This window comes from Schistocerca cancellata, chromosome 6, assembly GCF_023864275.1.
Source record: "Schistocerca cancellata isolate TAMUIC-IGC-003103 chromosome 6, iqSchCanc2.1, whole genome shotgun sequence".
Classification (NCBI taxonomy): domain Eukaryota; kingdom Metazoa; phylum Arthropoda; class Insecta; order Orthoptera; family Acrididae; genus Schistocerca; species Schistocerca cancellata.
In genome coordinates, this window is record NC_064631.1 from 292,362,701 (window position 1) to 292,378,779 (window position 16,079).

The following is a 16,079-nucleotide window of genomic DNA, read 5'->3' on the forward strand; positions in this document are numbered from 1 at the left end:
TTGACAGACAACACAGAATCAGAATCAGCGTCATGTTCATGAACATCATGTATGCGGTCGGATTTACAAACGGAAGACACATGACCTTTCTTTTTGCAATTGTGACACACAGCCCAACGTTGGGGACAATCCTCGCGTGAATGTTTCGTAAAACACCGCGGACATGAAGGAAGTTGCCGGGGATTTTGCTGCAGTTTCTTAGTGGGTTGTTTACGGCTAGGCCGCGGCTGCGTGTGGGAGCGTACTGCGGCCACGTCGGCCGGTGGGGATGCGCCGCACGCGTCGTCAACAGCGCACAGAGGTTGTATTTCCCCGACGTCACCCCACGCCTGTATTTGCGCCCCAGCGGCGCGAGAAATTTCAAAAGACTGCGCAATGGAGAGAACTTCATCGAGAGTCGGATTCGCCAACTGAAGGACACGTTGCCGAACTTCTTTGTCGGGCGCCGACCGGATAATAGCATCCCGTACCATGGAATCGGCATAGGATTCTTTGTGAACGTCAGTAACAAATTGACACTTTTGACTGAGGCCCCATGAAGTTCAGCAGCCCAAGCGCGATGGGACTGATTTGGTTGTTTTTGACAACGATAAAAGGCAACACGAGAGGCTACCACATGCGTTTGCTTTTGAAAATAGACAGGCAGAAGGGAGCACATTTCCGCAAAGGACAAAGACGCAGGATCCTTCAAAGGAGCCAATTGCGACAACAACCGATACATTTGAGGTGAAATCCAGGAAAGGAACAGAGATTTACATGGTTGTTCGTCCGTGACATGAAATGCCAAGAAGTGCTGTCGAAGACGTTTTTCATAATCAGACCAGTCTTCCGCCGTCTCGTCGTAAGGTGGAAAAGAAGGTACAGCCAACGACGAGAAACGCCCCGCATTTGACGCCGCGACGAAATCGCGAATCGCCGCTGTTAGAAGCGTTTGCTGTTCAAGGAGATTTTGCAATAGTTGCTCGACAGTAGCCATGGAACCCTGTGAGTCAACGGTGAAAAGGAAAAATCCACTACCTCGTCGCCAATTTTTATATCTTCAAATTTAACACATTTTTCGGCAACACAACACACATATAAGTCACTGAGTAAGTTGACCTGTGTACAAGTCGGCATTCGATTAAACACTGAGTCTCAGTCTAGCGGCCGCTCTCGGCTGGCCGCTTAGGTGGCGCAGCTGCTGCCTGGCTGGCAGACAGCGCCGCATGTAGAGGACGTGCGTAATTGCGTGGCGGCACTTTGAATAATCAGCGAGTCACAACAGTTTCACCATATGATTAATATGCAAAACTTCCATATCTACACTTATATCAAGTGACTGCAGATTTTTTTTTTCCCTCAATGAAATGGTGTAATATTTAAGTCTCATTGATAGATGGTGAAATGAGAATTACTGTCGATTTGGAACAACATGTGACGGAATTATAGATTATTTTTATACTGAGAAAGGGAATTTTCATAAACTATTGACATGTCTTTACATAAGTTGCTCTTTTATGATTGTGTAGCAATTTCAACTGTATTAGAATGCTAGTGAGGTGAGTATTTACAAATTCAGCTGTGTTTTGGTGAAAGATGCAGATTTGACCATGGCAACTAGGAAACTTAACATATTACTCAAAACTCGCCACTGATAACACATATCTGACAAAACTTAAATGGAATAAGAAGTCTAGTGAAAATAAATGAATACTTCTATTGAATATTTTTGTGTAATCCTACATCCCAGTGTAGTTTTAATAATGAACAAACGATGTGGTCTGGCAGTGACCGAAGAATTTCATTTCTGTATCTCTATGATCATCTGAGAAATATGAAAACATTTAAATTTGCAAAATCCAACCTATCGAGGTGTAAACAGATTGCCATTATCTTTTACAGACAAAAATATGTTTGTGGTGATAAAGTACAATCCCTCATTCCGTATAGGGATAGGGGAAAAAAAGGGAATGATATGTGCTTTTAATTGTTTTCATATTTCTTGGATTATTACGATACAGAAATAAAATACATTGCCCAGTTTCAGTACATACCGTTCATTATTAAAAATACCTCAGGGTATTGGATTTTGCCAAAATATTGACAGAAGTAGCGATTTATTTTCTCCAGACTTATCATGACCTGTATTTTTCTTCAGAGAAACGTTATCAGTGATGAGATTTGAGTAAAATGTAAGACACCTTGTTTCCACATTAACCAGTTTCTTTTGCCAATATATAACTGTGTTTATAAATATTCACCTCACTGACATTCTAAAGCAGTCGATATTGCTACAGAATCATAAAAGAGCAACTTACATAAAGACATGTCAATATTTAATGTAAATGCTCATTCTTAGTATAAAAATAAATTGTAATTTCTTCACATATGTTGTACCTTACCCGCAGTAATACTCGTTTCACCAGCTATTGATGTCATTTAAATCTTACATCATTTTGGTGAAAAAATCTTTAGCCACTTGAATGTCGCGATAGATACGTCAGTTCTGCATATTAATCGTATGGAAAAACACTCTCCTCTTTGCATATTGTCATTTGCCATATCGTTTTGATATCGTTTACGATACATGAGGAATTTTGTGAATATTTCATCCTGGCTTTTTCACCGGCTCGTGAAATTGGGCAAAATGATTTATATATGATCCATTTTCTCGAGATTGGTAATAGATAGCAATATGTTCCAAATTTAAAGAAAAATGTAATATTTAGCTGCATTTCTTACGCAGCAACATATGACCTAACATGTGCCAAACACAAATTCATAGCAACCTCTGTTTTTCACTGCAAACTTTCCGAAATTCTTGGAACAGTTTACTTAATCCTAAAATAACATAGTACGTATGATCATTAACGAGATGATAGGCAGTTCATCATGAAGCTGATGAGTGAAGCTATAGGATGTGAGAGAATTAATTTTTTTTACTGAATATTTTCTCTACAATTGTTTGAAAAAGATCGCAGGTCGGCTGATGGGCACAAGATGTTCTGTTTGGTCTTGAAAGTGAACTGGCATTGTCTCAGAGGTCCTGCCCTGTAGGTTGTGACATCAGTTGCCAAACGGGGGTCCCACCTGGCCAGTGCAGGTAGCATGCAGGGAACCTGACTAAGCCTCACAAGAAAAATAGCACCAGACCTATCATGGAAACATGCACAGCCCTCTGCAGGGCAGCCGGCTAGCAGACAACAGAGCTCTCAAGGGAGCCATTGCATGAGTCAGCAAGTAAAATTGCAGCGAATTTTACTCTGTATGAAACGAGCTTTAGTCAACTGATGACAGAAATATCAGAATAGAAACAACTTCCTTAACCACTAATTTTAGTTGAATGGTGAGTAATGCAAAGGCATGAAATACACCTCTTTTGCAGCTATTCTAACATCCTTGCTTTGGTGTCATATTGTGTGGGTGTTCTGTCCACCCATCTGTTCAAAATGGTTCAAATGGCTCTGAGCACTATGGGACTTAACTTCTGAGGTCATCAGTCCCCCTAGAAATTAGAACCTAAGGACATCACACACATCCATGCCCGAGGCAGGATTCGAACCTGCGACCGTAGCGGTTGCGCGGTTTCAGACTGTAGCGCCTAGAACCACTCGGCCATTCCGGCCGGCCCACCCATCTGTAAAGATATGGAACATTGTCCCTCATAACTAACTGTCCTTGATGGAAGATTTGGGAAAACTATATTTACAAACCACCTTTCAAAGTTTCCAGAATTCTTTTAACCATTGTAATCACCTTTTGTGAATTTAGTCATGAGTTTTAATTGGGCCCCTAGAGGAGATTCCCGACCCCATGTTGGCAACATCATCATCCTTCTGCCAAAATTTATCTGGCTTTCCAAGTTTCATCCAGATAGAATATTTCTGTTGCTGCTTCTGAAAATGTTTAATTCCTACAAAGAAATGCAACTACCAATTGAAAATATCTCCGTGCTCTACCAGTAAAAACCTCATATTATTCACTTTTTTCCTTGTGAATTCTGTGGACAGCAAAATATTCTGGAGATGTAATTGCCAAATCCAGTCAATCTTTTCCTTGAGTATTTGTCAAAGTTTCTGCAGACTGGGATCAATCTCCTGCACCAAGGTGAAGCGTTCAGTTGTTTGGTTCAAGACACTCTGTTGACATTATCCAACTGTATTTTCCCAGTAGGTCTTGGCCCCAGTGAAAGAGAGATTCTTAAAAATGTCAGAAAGTACGACTGCACTCCTTACAGAATGTATGGTTACAAGTAACGAGGAGTGGTTCTCAGACGTAAGATCAACCTTTTTAAAAAACCTTGCAGCAATTTATGTTATAGCCCCTGCAGCTATGCAGCCACAATTAATTTAATAAAACTAATGGCTGTCATTTCTATTATGGTGTGAAAGTGTGGAAGAAAAACTGACAGGTGACAGGACTCATACCAATGACCTTCTGCATGACAGCCAAGTATATTAACTACTATGCTGCATAGGAGTTTCTAAAAACAAAAAATTTGATATTGCAGCTTTAGGCACCTCCTGGATGACAAGAAATTCCTTTACCCACACAAACAAAAGGACCACTTTAAAGTAATCCAGACAAAGGAGAGGGCAGTTTCAAAGTACTGTCAAACTGAAAAATTTGAATAGAAATTTACATATTTTTGCCAGGAGCTTTTGGAAATTTCCCAGGATTATCTTTACAAAATTTGCAAACTCTTCTCACAGCGTTGGAGCTTGCTTCTATATGTGTCATTGTTCATCTTATCAGTTGAGACAGAAGGTCGAGCAACTCTTTATTTTTGCTTTCTTGCTCACATCATTCAATGACATTATTAATTATTTTTCATGCTCTGCTCCTTAATGTACTGCCCATTGTCCTTCTCCAAGGAGTGGAAGGAGTATCTGGCATTTCCCCTGATACGCCAGCAACTGCTTCATCTCTCATCAAGAGATGTATTACTTTACTATGCAAAACAGTAATACACAATAGTCACTTTGCAGTGGCTACATATTCTGTATTAGATCACTGAGGTTGGTTGCAGCCAGACACAGAACATGACTGGGCTGACATCAACTGACTTTCAATGATTCAGAACTAGGGAGAAAGGCTTTGTGACTTCTATCTTAATGGTTTAATTTATTCAGTTTTTGTTCTTTTGCTGTGGATTGTTATGCTAAGCACTTCTTTCAGTATGTGTCTTTTTATCACACTAGTGTTTTTAAAATTTCACACCAGACTAAGTTGTTAACTTGTTGTTACAGCACATATATATACTACAGCTGTGTATATGTTTAGATTCAGTTTGGTAGTCCTGTGTACTAACATAATAACATTCACAAAACACTGTGTTTTGTGATTCAGCCAAAATGTGCTCTGTGTTCTGTAGGTGCCTGACCCACGTCCTGGACAGTGTGTCAACGACTCACGAACTCTTCCTGATCTCACGCTTAATTTTATCAAGACACATTCTCTAATGGATGAGTCAGTGCCTTCATTCTTTGGCCAGCCTGTTGTTATAAGGACTAGCTTCCAGTAAGTACAACTGCTGCTTACCAGTATTAGTTATACATAGTGTGTGTTATATATCGAGAACATTCTAGAATTATGTTCGCATTTCCTCATAGTTTCCTTTTGAAGCTCTAGGCAGTATAGGTTTCATAACTCTTCAAAAGTTAATTTTCAGTGAATACACAAGTCTTATTAGAGTATGCTAAGTTTGTACAAGCTGTAAAAAATTAAATACATTAGATTCGTATGAAATTAAATGTTACATGTTGTGTAACATTCTCTCTCTGTCTGCCAGATTTTCTCAAAAGCCAGTTGAATTACAAACACACAAGTTATCCAGAAACTGGTAGTTATAAGCATGTGGTGATAAGTGGCACAAATAATGAAGCTGTCTGTTTAAATGAACTTAATTTTCAAACAAGTCACTAACAGCCACAATTTTTTGTCATCAAGTATAGTTTTATTTTTGTAAAATGTTTTGATGTATGACCTCTTGTCTGGAAAATGATAATACAAAAACATTTTATGTTAATGTTTCACAATCATAACATCAAAATTCCCACCAACCAATTTTTTATTCTACTTCTCCATGAAGCGATACAGCAAGACACTGCATGAAGCAGGGATCAGTGCAATCACATTTAACCACACAGTACATTTAAGCACAGTCTAACAGGTGAGCATACAATTGTCAAGTAGTCTGTTAGTGGGGCCTAGTGCGTTGCTTACATAAGGCTGTTTTGCACATGGTGCAGTGCTTGCTGCACTGTCTGCGCTGATGCAGAGTGACCTATTTAGGTCGACAGTGTAGGCACGTGCTATTTGATTATGCACGCTCATTGTTCAGGATTACAGCACTCCTTCCCCCTCGGAGAAAAATGTTTGCTGTGGAGATGTTCGTGTCTTCATCGGAAGGGAGCGACTTCTAGAGCAAAAATTGTGCCATCACAGGAGAATATGGTCTGAAATTACACATGCAGGGACATGTTTAGTGCTCACAGCACCACAGAAGACCATAAGGGAGCATCAGTGTTGGAGACAGCAGAGAAAATAGCTGTTGCAACAGCATGGGCTGCAGAGATAGAGATGGCTCTGCTCCTCCTGGTGGTGGCGGCAGAACAGAGGCAGCGCAGGAGCTGGAGGGGGCATGGGATACACTGTGGGGTCCAGCAAAGACCTCGGAAGTGGCCACAGGATTGGAGGGCTCTGTGGTGTGTAGTCGGTTAAGCGTGGGTGGAGCTGCTCATAGTGTCATGACACTAAGCCATCAGAGATGCATATGATTCAGAGGTGCCAGTCTCGGCAGTGGTGGACAATTGCTCGTATCCACTTAGGGTGCCAGCCAAATAATTGGGCTCAGACAGCAGAGCCCAAACTGAATCACTGTGAGAAGGATGCTGGTGGGCTGCCGGGCAGTGGTTGTAGCAGATGGAGTAGTGTAGGGGGCTGGCAGCCATTAAGCAGCTCCACTGGACTATGGTTACTAACTGAAGTGAAACTATATGAACTTGAGAACTTATCGAGGGCTTCCTCAGGAGAAGATCGAGTGATATATTTTTTCATCTGAATTTTGAATGTAGGGACCAGCCTCGCCTTTGGACTGGGAATGAAAGGAAGGGGCTCTAACGTGCTGGATGCCACTCTTTGTACAAAAATCTTGAGATACAAACAGTGGGCCATTGTCACAATTGTGTAAGGCAATCTCTCCAAGGAAAAAAATCTCTGCAAGGGCCATGACTGTAGCCACCATGAATGTGGATGGCAACATAAGAAAATTTTGAGAAGGCATCGACTACTACAGATCGAAAGGAGTTAAGAAACGGACACACAGAACCAGCGTGAATATGCTCTCAGTGGCATGGGGGCCGGGCTGGATGCCAACTCTTCAATAGCCCAAAGTAACACACTGTCAAGAACGGAGAGGCGGTGGGAGAGAGGATAATGATTACACGAGGGATCCGACACTCAGCCTGGTGGTTTATCCAGCTAGCCATAGTGGATGTATTGAACAACCTGATGAAAGACAGGACCAGCTCTCAACAGTTGCTCAAATCCGAGAACTGGTAACGAGAAAATCATGCACAGTGTTTTAGGCTTCAATGTCTAAATGGAAACACAACAGTTCATCCTGATCAAAGGCTGGATCAGGGGCAGTTGGCATTCAAGAAAGAGCATCTGCATTAGCATGTTAGGCAGTGGGTTGGAAATTAATCTCGTAGTTATAGCATGACAACAACAGAGCTCGGCACTGCATGCAGTGGGCCATTTTGTCCAGTAAAAATGCCAAAGGATGGAAAAAGAGAGACCAGAAGTTTACTATCAGTGATCAAATGAAATTTAGAACCGTTTAGAAAAATATCAATTTTTTGAGTGCATACACTATACCAAGGGCTTGTTTTTCTGTTTGTGAGTAGCATCTGCACATTTGTTTACAAGAATGGCCACAAGGCCATACGGGAAAGCATTGGTGGCTAAAACAAGATGTTGGCCCATTTGGAAAGTAACCAAGTACAGTGAGAAGTGTAATGTTGACTTCATTAGGGTAAAAGTACACTTGCAGGTAGGTGATCAGTGAAAATGAACACCTTTACTTCCCAGAGAATGAAGTGGCTGAGTCAATGTGGCTACATCAAGGAGAAATTTATGGTAGTAGTATGCAATCTTTCCGAAAAATAACTGGAACTTTTTGACATTGGTAGGGAGTGTCAGAGCTGTAATGGCATAAACACGCTGGAGTAGAAGCTTGACGCCAGCACGTGAGACTTCAAAACCGAAACAGACAATAGACAGCTGAAAGAATTGTCCAAGTTACATTTCAAGCTAGCAGTCTGCAGCACTGTGAACAAGGCACAAAGGGAATGAAAATGTTCATCCATTGAGGAACCTGAGACCACTGTATCATCCAGGTAGTTAATGCATCCTGGTACAGGGGCCTTGACTTGCTCCAAAAATCATTGGAAAATGGGAGGGCCACTAACAATGCCAAATGGCAGGCTCTGGTATTGGTATAACCCAAAAATACCAAACATGCGCCTGAGCCACCGAACGCTGTCAGAATCAGACGTTCATGAACCGCTGTGCGCTGTAGAGACTTGGCCTCCAGCTGCCTGCGCTTTCAGTCGGTAACTCCAGTGAAGCCCCGTACAATGCCTCCCATGTCCGTCGCAGCTCATGGACCCATGTTTGCATCCCTGTGCCTGCGCCACGTTGGACGTTGAGGCCGGATCGGCATCCGCACCAATTTACCGGCATGTCCGTAGCAGCTCCCATGTTTGAGGTCCGACGGTACCGCACTTGTGCATATTCTCCGGACCTCCCTTTCCTCGAGCGTCAAGGTCGGTTCTTGTGCTGCACTGTGTTCCCACGACTGAGTCACTTGGCGAACTTGTGGAATGGTGCAACCTATAAACACTTGGACTTGCCACTCTCGACACCACTCTGAACGATGTAAATACAGAACTTTTTCAGTAGCTCTTGTGAATACTCAACGTTATTATTAAGATATCAGTGCCTTTGAGAAGTCATACCAACTGACCTGAAGCCTTCACCTCGTATTGCTACGGACAGTTGTAGCCAGTGCCTGCTGCCACTGTCACTAGCAGACCGCACGAGGACATGCCCACCATACACTCGCTGATCTGGCACGCTGTCATCACAGGCTGCTGCCCTTCCAACACTGATTGACCTCCACCATTGCTGCTGCACTGCCATCATGCAGCGTGCGAACATTAAACACACACGCGCCACAGAACGATCGTTGCGTTTTCACAGCTACGGAGCTCCGCTCTCCAAGGGGGGGCATCTGCGTGGCGGCCGCACCGTTCATACACGCAAAGGGCTGAACTACGGCACAGCCGACACAAGTAAGTGATGCTCGGCGGTGTGTCATGCACCGGACCGCACGTGACAAAGCAGGCGGACAGTGTGAGCTGGTCAACGCGATGCAACACAAATCTCTGACCTCTCGCACAACTGACCGCATGCAGCGAGTTAACGTGACACCCCTGCAAAAGCGTACATGCAGCCTTAAATGCAGTCACCCATTGCGTGGTGTCCACCCTTCTGTTTGGCAGTGCCTTTCTCCCTTTTGCGGACATCGTGGTGCCTCCAGTCGTACCAGGAACTGAACATTTGGCGATGCAGCTTTTGTCTCGCTCAGTACATGCGGTTGCGCCACGGCTCATGGCCGGAGTGCATACCCTCCAGGATCGGTGATTGAGATCGGTGATTGAGCCCTACTGCCAGTGCAGTACGCCTGTACAGATGGGCATTAGTGATGAACTGTATTTGTAACTTAGTGTAAGACTTGTGAAGAATAAACGTGCCCCGACCAAAACTCTAGTCGTTTCCGTCACCAAGCCTCTCCCTTGAACACTGTGGGCACGGCAATAAAGCCAGTACTGTGCACGTTAATGACTGTAAGCGGTGATACCACACGTCTCTACTTCATATTAATTAGGCTCCCAGAAAGCTGTGCTAAGAGTTCATCCTGCTAGAGTAATGGATAGGTATCAATAATAGACTGTAATTTACAGACTTTTTAAAATCACCACAGCCAAAGGTTGCATTAGGTTTTGTGACAATTAACAATGGATTAGGCCATTCACTTGAGGAGATAGGTGTGATAACAACCAAAAACATAAGTTGATCCAATTCTAATTTGACTTTCTCCTGTAAACCTATTGGGATTTGGCAGAGACAAAATAAATGGGGCCCTGCCATCGATTTCATTGTGATGTGAGCCTTGGCGCTGCGCCATGCAGTGTGGTTCATGGCTGTGATGTCGTCTTTCCTCTGTGAGCTGACCAACAGCAGCTGAGGAGAAGAAAAGCAATGGTGGCTATTTTACACCAAGCTTCTATCTGATTTTCTGCTGCCCTAGAGACTTTGAAGGACTGGCTATTCTTCAAAACCTCTGAGAGTGATGGATTTTCACATTTTAATGCGCATTCAAGAATTTCTCTGTCAGGGGCCAGGCATATCATAGCATCACAAACCACTGAATCAACATACGAGTTGCAGCTGCTTTTGACAACAGTGTAACTTGAGGCGAGCAGCAATAACACGAGTAGTGGTAAATATAGAGCGGCTGAAACATTTTATTGAAAGAGTGACTGGTAGGTTCTGAAGAAGAGTTAGTTGACACGAAAGGTGATAAACGTGTGGAGAAATCCATGGTGGAAAAAAGCCTTGCACATGTTCAGGATGGCAACTCCAAAAGCTTGAAAATGTTGCCAGAGGCATTTTTCATGTATGTCCCAATCGTCTGCAGAATCATTATACAGAGGAAATAACGGGGCTCGTGCCAACAGTGATGAAGCAGCAATGCTGCCATGTTGTTTACTGCCACACTGAGAGCCTGCTGCCAGTTGGTGAGTGCTCACTGCTGTTCAACGAGAGGTTGAAGAATTTCCACTGACGTGCTGGCCATAGTGAACTGAGAAATGAAACATGTGGAGCAGAATCCCAACCTCATCATAAAAAATATTGTAATGTTGTACAAACGCAATGTAAAAATTCCCAACAACTAATTCTTATTCCACTACCACAAGGGGAGATACACAAAGACACTGCATGAAAAAGGGATCAGTACAATCAGATTTAATCATACAAAACATTTAAGCACAGTCTAACAGTTGAACATATAATCAGGTAAATGTTAGTCTGCCCAAGGGCTGGCTTATCCAAAGCTGTTTTGCACGTGCCGCACTGCTTGCTGCATCACTTGTGCCAGTTTGTAGGACCCCTTTAGGCTGGCCATGTAAGCGCATGCTGTTTGATTATGTGCACTCACTCTATAGGGTCACAACACATTTAATTAGCCTATACATGGATCTTAACTGTGACAGTTTTTAGTCTTGGTGTGTGCTGTGGGGTGGTTGAAAAACTGTAACTCACAACATCTTGCAGGAATAAAAGCTCAGTTTTGCAGTCAAAAATTTAAGCAACAAGTATGTGGCGTGAAATGTCACTCTCTCTCTAAAACTACTTGTACTGAAGCTCATGATCAGTGTGATAAATGCGTAGGATGATTTAGACTATCTTATCAAACAAACTAGTATTTCAATATAATAGAGGGAAACATTCCACGTGGGAAAAATATTTCTAAAAAGAAAGATGATGAGACTTACCAAACAAAAGCGCTGGCAGGTCGATAGACACACAAACAAACACAAACATACACACAAAATTCTAGTTTTCGCAACCAACGGTTGCCTCGTCAGGATAGAGGGAAGGAGAGGGAAAGACAAAAGGATTTGGGTTTTAAGGGAGAGGGTAAGGGGTCATTCCAATCCCGGGAGCGGAAAGACTTACCTTAGGGGGAAAAAAGGACAGGTATACACTCGCGCGCACACACACACACACACACACACACACACACACACATATCCATCCTCATATACACAGACACAAGCAGACATTTGTAAAGGCAAAGAGTTTGGGCAGAGATGTCAGTCGGGGCGGAAGTACAGAGGCAAAGATGAAAGACAGGTGAGGTATGAGCGGCGGTAAATTGAAATTAGAAATTAGCGGAGATTGAGGCCTGGCGGATAGCGAGAAGAGAGGATATGCTGAAGGGCAAGTTCCCATCTCCGGAGTTCTGACAGGTTGGTGTTAGTGGGAAGTATCCAGATAACCCGGACGGTGTAACACTGTGCCAAGATGTGCTGGCCGTGCACCAAGGCATGTTTAGCCACAGGGTGATCCTCATTACCAACAAACACTGTCTGCCTGTGTCCATTCATGCGAATGGACAGTTTGTTGCTGGTCATTCCCACATAGAACGCTTCACAGTGTAGGCAGGTCAGTTGGTAAATCACGTGGGTGCTTTCACACGTGGCTCTGCCTTTGATCGTGTACACCTTCCTGGTTACAGGACTGGAATAGGTGGTGGTGGGAGGGTGCATGGGACAGGTTTTACACCGGGGGCGGTTACAGGGGTAGGAGCCAGAGGGTCCATCCTTCATGAAATCCTCCCCACTCCACCAAGAGTGTCTTTCCGCCGTCCACCTAACCTTCGTAACCTCTTAGTTCATCCCTATGAAATCCCCAAACCACCTTCCCTACCCTCTGGCTCCTACCCCTGTAACCGCCCCCGGTGTAAAACCTGTCCCATGCACCCTCCCACCACCACCTATTCAAGTCCTGTAACCAGGAAGGTGTACACGATCAAAGGCAGAGCCACATGTGAAAGCACCCACGTGATTTACCAACTGACCTGCCTACACTGTGAAGCGTTCTATGTGGGAATGACCAGCAACAAACTGTCCATTCGCATGAATGGACACAGGCAGACAGTGTTTGTTGGTAATGAGGATCACCCTGTGGCTAAACATGCCTTGGTGCACGGCCAGCACATCTTGGCACAGTGTTACACCGTCCGGGTTATCTGGATACTTCCCACTAACACCAACCTGTCAGAACTCCGGAGATGGGAACTTGGCCTTCAGCATATCCTCTCTTCTCGCTATCCGCCAGGCCTCAATCTCCGCTAATTTCTAATTTCAATTTGCCGCCGCTCATACCTCACCTGTCTTTCATCTTTGCCTCTGTACTTCCGCCCCGACTGACATCTCTGCCCAAACTCTTTGCCTTTACAAATGTCTGCTTGTGTCTGTGTATATGCGGATGGATATGTGTGTGTGTGTGTGTGTGTGTGTGTGTGTGTGTGTGTGTGTGTGTGCGAGTGTATACCTGTCCTTTTTTCCCCCTAAGGTAAGTCTTTCCGCTCCCGGGATTGGAATGACCCCTTACCCTCTCCCTTAAAACCCAAATCCTTTTGTCTTTCCCTCTCCTTCCCTCTTTCCTGACGAGGCAACCGTTGGTTGCGAAAGCTAGAATTTTGTGTGTATGTTTGTGTTTGTTTGTGTGTCTATCGACCTGCCAGCGCTTTTGTTTGGTAAGTCTCATCATCTTTCTTTTTTTTAAAAAAACTAGTATTTCATTATCATAAGGGTGTATGTGCAGTCACAAATCCAATCAATCAATACTTTCTGAATACTGTAACCCAATAAAATAGAAAAAAATGTTGTCCCATATCAGATTGGGCAAACTGACTGCTTAACAGAAAAGAGCAAAGGGTTGAAAGAAACAGCCTCAGCAGAAAAGTATTCTCTCTCCCCCCCCCCTCTCTCTCTCTCTCACACTCACTCACTCACACACACACACACACACACACACACACACACACACACACACACATGCGTAGACATATTTTATATCACCCTAAAATATTTAATTGATGACTTCTCTGTATAAACCGTACATGCATAGAGCAGTTTCGTACAGTCATGTTCTCTATTGTCAGATTGAGGAGTCTACAAAGTAATATGCGTCAGATGTGAGAACAACTCCTAGAGAGTCACTGTTTGAACTCGTCAAGAAGCTTATTTTGTACACAGCCTGTTGCAGAGATCGCTTTATTCTAGTTTCCATATCTTAACTGTATTGAAAAGTAAAATAAAGTTTTTATTTCTGTTTTTGATTTTACTATCTCAGAGTCAATAAAATAAAAGTTAATACTTCTAAGATTAAAATTTAATAACATATTTGTTACTATTAGCAAATTATTGTTTATGGAGGTTCAGAGCAGCTTTTGTATTAGTAAAATTCTTCACATTACAGCTACCGATTTTCCCAGATAGCTGTAGATCCACAGATCAAAACCCCTGGAGGCAAGGCATATGATGTGCTGTTCATTGGCACAGGTAAGTGTTCTTTTTTTGCTTACAGAATCCTACAACTGTTTTGGAGTAGCTGCGTAGACTCTGTAATTGTGAAGAATCTGAGTAAATTTGTCTTTATAAAAACTGAATTTATGTCATTTAATTGTTAAAATAGGTGGCTTGTTGCTTCACAGAGAGAACTAAACAAAGCATAGTTTATACAATTTGAAGGGGCAGGAATGAGAGAGTGTTTTGAGGCAGCAGGGAAAGAAAGTCAGTTACAATCTCAGCTTAGGAGAGCACCTCAAACATGTCATTTCCTTCCCATTTTAAAGTAAATAGCATGGTGTTCCATGAGCTGGAACTCTTATTCCATTCACTACTTCTTTTCCAGCATTGTAGCCAGTAAGTATGACAATTATACTTAATGACTTGTCTTGTACTATAGATAACACGTAGGCTGACATTGACCACATCATAAAAAGGAAGTCAGCAGAAAAAGAGTGACTGGTTCCAGTTTGTTCAATAACAATGAGAATTCTATAGAAAATAAGTTAAATATAGCTTTATTAGACTCTGGTGTTAGAAGAAGAACCTAACAAATATGCTGGGATGCACCAGAAAAAAGTAGAAACAAGAAAAGTAGCTGTAAGGGTGACAGTGAAGGAGGGGACTGAATAGATTAATCAGACATTTATGGAAAGGAAAGATTTGGCAGAATGTAAATGATTTGGAATAAAGGAGACCGCTCGCCTAGTTCCAGAAGCACTGAATCAATCAGACACACAAAAGGGAATGAAGACTTGCTAGTTTTTGGAAAAGGATCCTGTGATGAGCTAGACCACATGCCAGACACCTCCCCCCCCCCCCACCCCCCACCCTCCCCGCCCGACCACACACACACCCACACACACACACACACCCACACACACACACTCACTCACTCACACACACACACACACACACACACACACACACACACACACACACACACCTCTCTGTGTCGTTATGGTGCTCCAGCTACATGAAAAATGACAGGATTTCAGTTTAGCATGTGGACTAGGGTGGGGTGAGTGGGTGGAGAAAAAGATAGGAGTGGCGTATGATGAAGATGATATAGACGGGCTGACAGGACGGAGAAAGGGGGAACTATTATTGGGTAGAGGATGTGGGGACATAGGGTTAGTGGAGACTGAGGCCAGAAGGATTACTGGAGCAAAAGATGGTGCAAGGATGACTCCCATCTGTGTACTTCAAAAAGGCTGGCGATGGATGTAAGGTTCCAGGTGGCACAGGTTGTGAAGCAGCCCTTCAACTTAAGCATGTTGTATTCAGCAGCATGTTGTGCCACATAATGTCCAACTTCATGCTCAGCCAGTTTGGTGATGGCTATTCATTCTGGAATGGTTGTCATGCTGATATGAAAAGCTGTGCAGTGATTGTATGACGTGGGCACTTTGACAGGTGGCTTTGACGGAATGAGGTAGTCGTGTGACAGGACTGGAGTAGGAAGTGCTATTGGGGAATTGGGCAGGTTTTGCACCTGGGTCTTCTGCAGGGGTATAAGCCCTGTAGCAGGTAGTTGGGAGTGGATGTGACATGAGTATGAACCAGGATGCTGTGTAGGTTGATTGGTTGACAGAATACTACTTTAGGAGGGGTAAGGATGATCTTGGGTAATATATACCTCACTTCTGCATTTAATGATAGATAATCAAAAACCTGGTGAAGAATATGGTTCATGTGCTCCACTTCAGGGTGCCAGTGAGAGATGAGAGGTCACATCTTTGTAGTTGATTCTTGGGGGTGGTGGGGGGGATTAAGGATGTATGAGGGTATGCCATGGAAAATGTGTTTGCAGATTAGCTTTGACTAGTAATGCCCATATGTGAAGGTCCTTGTGAAACCTCGAGCATGCTGGGCATGCTGAGCATCCTT

General features: G+C 43.3%; 1 protein-coding gene across 5 annotated transcripts in view; it reads left to right on the forward strand.

The window, feature by feature from the left end:
- The window catches only part of LOC126190670 (semaphorin-1A), a 925,653-nt gene that overhangs the window by 870,611 nt on the left and 38,963 nt on the right, over positions 1-16,079 (forward strand). For all 5 annotated transcript variants that reach the window (XM_049931116.1, XM_049931118.1, XM_049931117.1 and 2 more), the window contains exons 12-13: positions 5,354-5,499; positions 14,101-14,183. In XM_049931116.1, the coding sequence (XP_049787073.1) occupies positions 5,354-5,499; positions 14,101-14,183 (229 nt within the window). The remainder of the gene's footprint in view (positions 1-5,353; positions 5,500-14,100; positions 14,184-16,079) is intronic.